The sequence below is a fragment of the Charadrius vociferus genome, unplaced genomic scaffold, assembly GCF_000708025.1.
Source record: "Charadrius vociferus isolate BGI_N301 unplaced genomic scaffold, ASM70802v2 scaffold1044, whole genome shotgun sequence".
NCBI lineage: Eukaryota > Metazoa > Chordata > Aves > Charadriiformes > Charadriidae > Charadrius > Charadrius vociferus.
In genome coordinates, this window is record NW_009648254.1 from 118,806 (window position 1) to 125,585 (window position 6,780).

At 52.1% G+C, this 6,780-nt stretch overlaps 1 protein-coding gene across 1 annotated transcript in view; it reads right to left on the minus strand.

The window, feature by feature from the left end:
- Window positions 1–3,232: 3,232 nt before the first annotated feature.
- Window positions 3,233–6,780, minus strand: part of PROSC (proline synthetase co-transcribed homolog (bacterial)) — a 6,576-nt gene continuing 3,028 nt past the window's right edge. The window contains exons 2-8 of the mRNA XM_009884362.1: window positions 6,390–6,497; window positions 6,166–6,201; window positions 5,510–5,585; window positions 5,197–5,331; window positions 4,856–4,998; window positions 4,109–4,207; window positions 3,233–3,774 (exon numbers count right to left, since the gene is read on the minus strand). Coding sequence (XP_009882664.1) covers window positions 3,637–3,774; window positions 4,109–4,207; window positions 4,856–4,998; window positions 5,197–5,331; window positions 5,510–5,585; window positions 6,166–6,201; window positions 6,390–6,497 — 735 coding nt within the window. The 3' untranslated portion in view covers window positions 3,233–3,636. The remainder of the gene's footprint in view (window positions 3,775–4,108; window positions 4,208–4,855; window positions 4,999–5,196; window positions 5,332–5,509; window positions 5,586–6,165; window positions 6,202–6,389; window positions 6,498–6,780) is intronic.

Sequence of the window (6,780 nt, forward strand, 5' to 3'; positions counted from 1 at the left end):
GGGGGGGGTGTCACCCTGGCCAGCCCCCATCCAGGGGACAGCGTGGAAACAAGGGTCACCCCAGGGGACTGCTGGGGAACCCGGGGCCGTGCCTTTGCTCCGGGAGGTGACGGCGCCTGCGCCACCGGCCAGCAGCAGCAAGGGCTGTGTCACGAGGGAGGAGGAGTCCCTCCAGCCGCAAAACAAGCCTTGGTCTGCTGGACGCGTTCCTCCAAGGCAAATATTGACAGTGACATTGCCCCGAGGAGCGGGGAGCCAGAGCACTGCTGCTTCAATAAAGCGGCCAAGTGCTTTTAATAGATGTAAATAAAGCTCGTGTCGCAGGGGGCCGAGGTGCCTGAGCGGGGAGTGGTTCATTAAGAGGCCAGGGAGCCTTTCATCTCCGGCTCGTTGGCTCCACTCCAGTGACCAACAGTTACCATCTGCCGGGTGACCTCCGCGGAAGGAGTGGGTGGTCTGCACCCCTCTCCCCCTGGACAGGTGTCCGGCGTCACCCACACCGCAGCTCCGCACCCTCCCGGCTCAGGCTCAAGGTGGGCACCTCAAGGAGGAAGAGAAGGCGTCGGTGGGCACTGCCCGCTGCATGGGCTCCGGGGAGGCTCAGCCGCAGGAGGAGCAGGGCAAAGCCCTTGGGCGCAGTGTGGTCAGAAAAAAAAGCCAGTCGGAAGCAGGATGGACGAGCGAAACAGCTGCAGAGCAAGGGAGAAGAAGGTCACGCTACTCCTTTCTCCTCTCCAGCGCCTTCTCACAGCCCAACAGCGGCCGCCACAGCTGCAGCCGGCGCTGCCGTCGAGGCACAGCACCCAAACTGCTCCCGCAGTTCACCTGTGTGGCCCAGACACAGCCCAGCTGGAGGGGAGGGATGTCCCACAGCTGAGAGCATCCCCAGCGCCACACGGCACCGCTCTCCAGAGACACACAGTTCCACCACGGACTCATACCGGCGGCCACCATCAAAGCTGACGGAGCCCTAAGTGTTTTAGCAGGCAGTATGCAGGCAGAGCAGAAAACCAGAAGACCACACGCTTTCGTGAGCCAGTCTGCTCCCTAAATATCACCGGGCCGAACCAGAGAGCTCCAGGGCACACGGAAGCCAGGACAAGCCTTGCCCTGCCCCACGGCCACCCCTGCACACTCACCTCCCAGCTTACACCATTTACTACTTCCTTAAGCTTGGCTTGCATCCAGTTTCAACTCAGGAAATAAGCACAAAACGCCCGAGAGAGGAAAAGCAAGAGGTGACGCGAGCCACAACGCAAGACAACTCTCAGCGTAAACCCGCCCCGCTGCTCTGTGCTCGGACGGAAAGAACTGCAGCAGCGCAGGCGGTTTTGGAGCTGCTGGCTGGTGGGAAAGAGCCGTCAGTGAGCGGTGAGGGGAGCAGGGGGTCCCCAATCACCCCCTCGGGCTCAGAACCGCCTGCCCCGGGGCTGGGCTAGCTCTGTAAGCGCAGGTAGCCGACCACTTCCATTCCTGGTTTGCTACGGAGAGCTCCAGCCAACATTTCACCAGTAGCAAACAAACGCTGCAGGGACAGCGGCAGTCTCCACAGGCTGGAATCAAATTCAGAGAGAAGGGGTGTCCCGACTCTGCTCTGTAAAATAAACGAAAAGCTTTTAAGGTTGTGAAATTTGCAAACACGAGATCTGCGGTCAGTGAGCGTCGCTGGAATTCTGGGAAGAGAGACATGGAAGAGGAAGGGATTCACTTTAACCATCAGATGGGAAATACAGTTATTTTTGAGACTCGTTATTGATCCATACCTGTCCGCCAGCAGCCGAGGAGCCGCTGGCTCTCCTTCGGTGGAGCAGGAGCCCTGCCCCGGACCTGGGGAGCAGTGCCACCCAGAGGGCTTCTCCAGAAACAGCTCACGCCATCTGACATCTCGCCCAACTCAGCAGCTATTTTTTTTCCCCTTCTGATCAAAGAAAGCTTCACTTTCTTTGCCAGCTCTCTTTCAGCTGTCTTTCAACCCACCCTCCTCCCTGGGAGAAGCAAGTCTCGCTCAACAGCAGCTCCAGGTTAGGGAAATGGCTTCAACAACAACTCAGGGCATTTATTCACAACGCTGGAACATAAAAATAACATCTTTAATAGCTTTATAGTTGGCACAGATGGTATTAAAATTCACCACTTTTTATTAATAGACTATGAAACAACACATGGTGCAGTGCCGAGGAGGGCAGCTCAGACTGCATGTTGCTTCTAAACCATGTAGCTATGACAGGTTGGTGTTAGAGTTGACTCTTTTCAATTACATTCAGCATTTATAGTCAGAGAGTAAAACCAACAGCTAGATTTAACCACACGCACACAGAGAAAAGCCTGGGAGGGATGTTTCTGCCGGCAACCGATGTCTCCTCCTCTTAGCAGCACACAAAAGCCCAAAAATGTAGTTGTGACACAGGTTACCAGAGACTTGCCGTAGCCACCGTTGGGCAAATAGCACGTGACATAATGCTGGAGCTTCTGCTCACATCTGAATGAAACAGTTACTGCGGTGAAAGGGTCATTTCCCTCTTCCAGGAGAAGCGAAGGCGAGACCAGCGCTTAAGATATTAAGACATGGCCTAGAAGCTCTGTCAGTGGTGAGTGGATTTTTTTGGGGGGAACCTAGAACACAGTGGAACAGTAATACCTTATTTTCTGAAGTATTCTTCCCAAAGGGCCTCTAGGAAACCTCCCTGCTGCCCTGTGAGACAAGCAAGTATTACAATCCTCACACAGACGTGGACGGGGAGGTGGAGGCACCAAACAGTCAAGCGATTTGCCTTGGAAAGCAACAGCAAGCTGATGGTAGACCAAGGACCTTGCAGAAAAGCCCCATTCTGACCAAAAAGAACTTACAGCGTCAAGAACTACTGTGCAGAATGAAAATAACTCCCAACAACACTTCACAAGAGGGGACGGGAAGGTTGAAAGCATCCCAGACGATCTGAACAGACATGGAACCAATGGGGAAAGTTAGCAGTGTCAGCCTGAAAAAGACAAATATAAACTTGGGCCGAAAAGACACTCCCACACTTGTGATCTGCATCCAAAACATTACGCCATGAACTCATGCTGGCAACTGCGCTCCTTATCCATCCTCGTGTGCTTGTTAGTCGTCCTGTTTAAATGGATTAGTCTCTCCAGTGTCACAGTATGTCTCTATCGCAGTTTCTATGTAAGCATCCCTCAGCAGTGATCGTGTGCAAAACTTTTATTTGGGGAAACATTTATAGGTCTCTGGCAAGATTATAACTTATTTAATGAAGAATTTAGTCCTCAGTGAAAGCATAATCACTGACACTGCTGCAGATACATCTTGCTCATTAGCAACTCCATCCTGACAAATATTTGGTTTGTTCAACCTAGTTATCCAAAAGTCACTCTTCTTAATGACCCTGAAGGAGCCAAGATACCACAGTCACTTTCAACCATACATTTTCTTATTGTTTGTTGGTTATAAAAATTTCCAGTTTCTATGGGTACTCTATAATCACAATAAATTATGAGGCATTTCTGGCCTCTGTTCTGTTACGAGGAATTCCCTCTCACCATCATGATCGGGTGCCGACACAGAGGGAGGTAAGAATGCATAGTGAGGTCTCCCATCATCCATCCTCTGTTGAGGCCGCTTTTTTTTTTTTCCATCTAATGACCCTGCACTGTCAAGGTCTCCGTTTCGCCTTTAGCTTCAGCAGGGGCCTTGCCACCAACTGCTTTGTTGGAATAATCTCGCTCTCCAAAAATAGTGCTTCCAATCCTGACGTTTGTGGATCCAACCTCTATCTACGAAGAGACAGAAAGGAGTTCAGGGCTGAGCTGCCACCCACACCTGCCAACACAGTCCGTAACCAACCTCAACGCTCGCCATGTCACAGAAGGACAGTTCCCCACGTACTCGCCATCCCCAGCTACAGCTAGGGTCTGTTTTGATCCCCACAACTCTATCCAGGACAACGAGAGCTGTTTCTTACGGAACAGCGCCATCAGTATTGCCATCCAAGGGGAGGTTTAAGAGGCCCATTTGGATGCCGCCTGGGCTGGGCTTTGGGGTGTCTACTGCTGGTGCTGGTACGTTTGGCTCCCGAGAGAAGGGGCGGCAGAAGGAAACCAGACTTACTGCGTGCTGGAAGTCTGTGGACATGCCCATGCTCAGCTCCACCTTCTCAACGGGGAGATTCAGCTTTTCACACACTTCCTGCCGTAAAGATAGCAGCATCTAGAAGGGAGGAGGAAAGAAAAGAGGATCACACACTCGACAGCCACGCCAGCTCAGTTTCGGGGATTTACAGATCACGATTTCTGCCTTTCTTTGAAGTCTCCTCCCCACAGAACGTGCAATTCCCACGCTTCCCACTGGCTCTGTGGCACCGTAACAGTGCCTGGAGATTTCCCATTATAGGCTACATTACTGACAACACACGTACTTACAAGTCTACCCATCTCCTGAAGACATCCAATTACCACAGCAGCGCGACAGACGAGGAACGCAGACCCCGCTCCTCTGCCTGATGCAGCCCTGTGCACACAGTGCGCAAAGGAAGGCTGACTGACACCTCATCTGAAAGCAGCGCCAGAGGATCCAGAACGATAATTGCTGCACAAGGTGCCCCTGCCAATGTCCTGGCTACAGCTTCAGAGAAGGGATGGGACAGAATACATACAGGCACCTGGCCTCTGCAGAAATGAGCCTAACACCTGCATTAATACTGACACTTCAGAGGTCTGTACGACTCTGAACAAGGTCTTTCTATTGACAATCTACAGTCAGACTTACAGCTTGACTGCGTGCTGGTTTGGCTGGGACAGACAACAGACTGTAACGGGAAGCCAGCCAACAGTTCACATTTTCTTTAGAAGATCTCACCTGAAAGTCCGGATTTGGCCCCTTACTAAGGTCATGCCCAATGCTGCCGATTGTCATCAGCCCCACAAATTCCAGGCTTGGACACTTGTTGATGACATGCTCCACAGCAGCTGTGGTGTCTCCGGGAGGAAGGCCATGCTTACCTGGCAAGAAGTTGGGAGATTTGTGCCAAGCTCTGCCAGAGACCTCCCCTCCCCACAGCCAGGCAGAAACCAACAGATGAGCAAGTTTAATCTGAGCTTAGAGAAACTCCTTCAGAGCACGAACCAACCCACCCCATTCAGGTTGTTTCCATCAAGTCAGCAGGACCAACCTGCATACCATCAGAAAAAGCCACTTACTGTCTTCTCCACTCGTGTTAACTTGCACCATGACCTTCAGCTTCTGAGATGACCCTTTTTTCTGCCACGAGCTGTTGACTCTGTCTGCCAGTTTCACCGAATCCACCGTTTCCAACATGAACAGGTTAGGGACAGCTGGGGAGAAAGCACAGGCTGAGGGCAATTCTGCTGGCACAGAAATTTTTGTACCTACAGCTCAGCTCACTCATAGAGACAGGCACCGGTGAGTTAATGTACATGAGGTTGTTACTATTTGAACATTGGAAGACTATTGCCCACAGGGTCACTGCACGTAAAGTTAAAAAGGGTTTACCAATCAACTTGTTGACGTTGTTTTTCTGCAGATGGCCAATAAAATGCCACTTTATCTCCGGACAAGACGACAGAATCTGCAAGCAGAGAGGAACAGTTAGGCTTGAATGACAGTTCCATCTTCCCCCACACAGTACTTAAGCCCTAGTGTCCTCACAAACAAAATACCAGACACCCAATCTTCATTTTGTTTACCCTGAAATACACAGTTCAGGCAGCGCCTGTGGTGTGTACCAAGATTGCTTCACAGTCTGGAGAGGAATAGGGCTGTGGTTGCAGAGCATTACACAGTGAATAGGGAAGGCAAAGCTCTTTTGTAACTGAACAGTCATAAAATTATATTTTCCCCAAACTGTTTTTTTTTAAATGAGGACTGCACATCTCCTACAGCAGAAAGCACAAAAGGTAAAGCACTGTTCAGGCAAATACTTTATGACTAAGGTGCACGTATTCACTGAATCCTCTGGAGCCAACAAGGCAAAGAGGGGGAACAGGACAGAAGCAAAAAGCTAAGAATAACCCCGCCATTCACTTGAAACGACAAGGATCAAACAGTCACCATCGCCAAATCCCTAACAAACCCCAAAACTTTTGCTGAACAGCTCTCAGGACACAGCTATACAAGGAGAGAGAATATGTAGGAAACTGGGTACTTACCCTGGAGTCTGATGCCTTTTCTAGCAACTCTTGAACCTAGGAGAATTCAAGACAAACTCTTGTTAAAACCACCCTAGATATGCCTGAACTGTAAGAACGGTCTCTCTGGAATAGGTGCTGCTGGGACCAATGTGCGCCTCATAAATACAAGGCCAGGAGCCCAATGCTATAACCAAACCTCGCTCCCCGGCGCCGGCCTTTGGCGTGGGGCCCAGCCAACTCACATAGTTCTCCCCGAAGCTGCGCTGCCCGTGGCTGTAGGCGTCGATCACCATCTCTGCCGGCTTCGTCTTGCTGACAGCCACCAGCCGTGGCTGCACGGCCGGGAGCCCCTGCAGAAGCACCCATGGGTGAGGGGGACGCCCAGGGGAGGCTCCAACCTGCCCCACGCTCTCCCCAGCGTCCTGCAGCACATGGCCTGGCTCCCCAGCCCCATCTCAGGTCACCCCACAGCCAGGGGCTGCTATGGGAGGGGGTCAGGGCGGCCTCCACAGTGATGGGGGCCCATCCCTACGGGAGGGCTGGGTGTATGCGGGGGGGGGCCTATCTCTTGAGGGCGAGGATGGGGTCCTGTCTTCTTCGCTGGGGGGAACAGACACCCGCCTCCATGGTGGG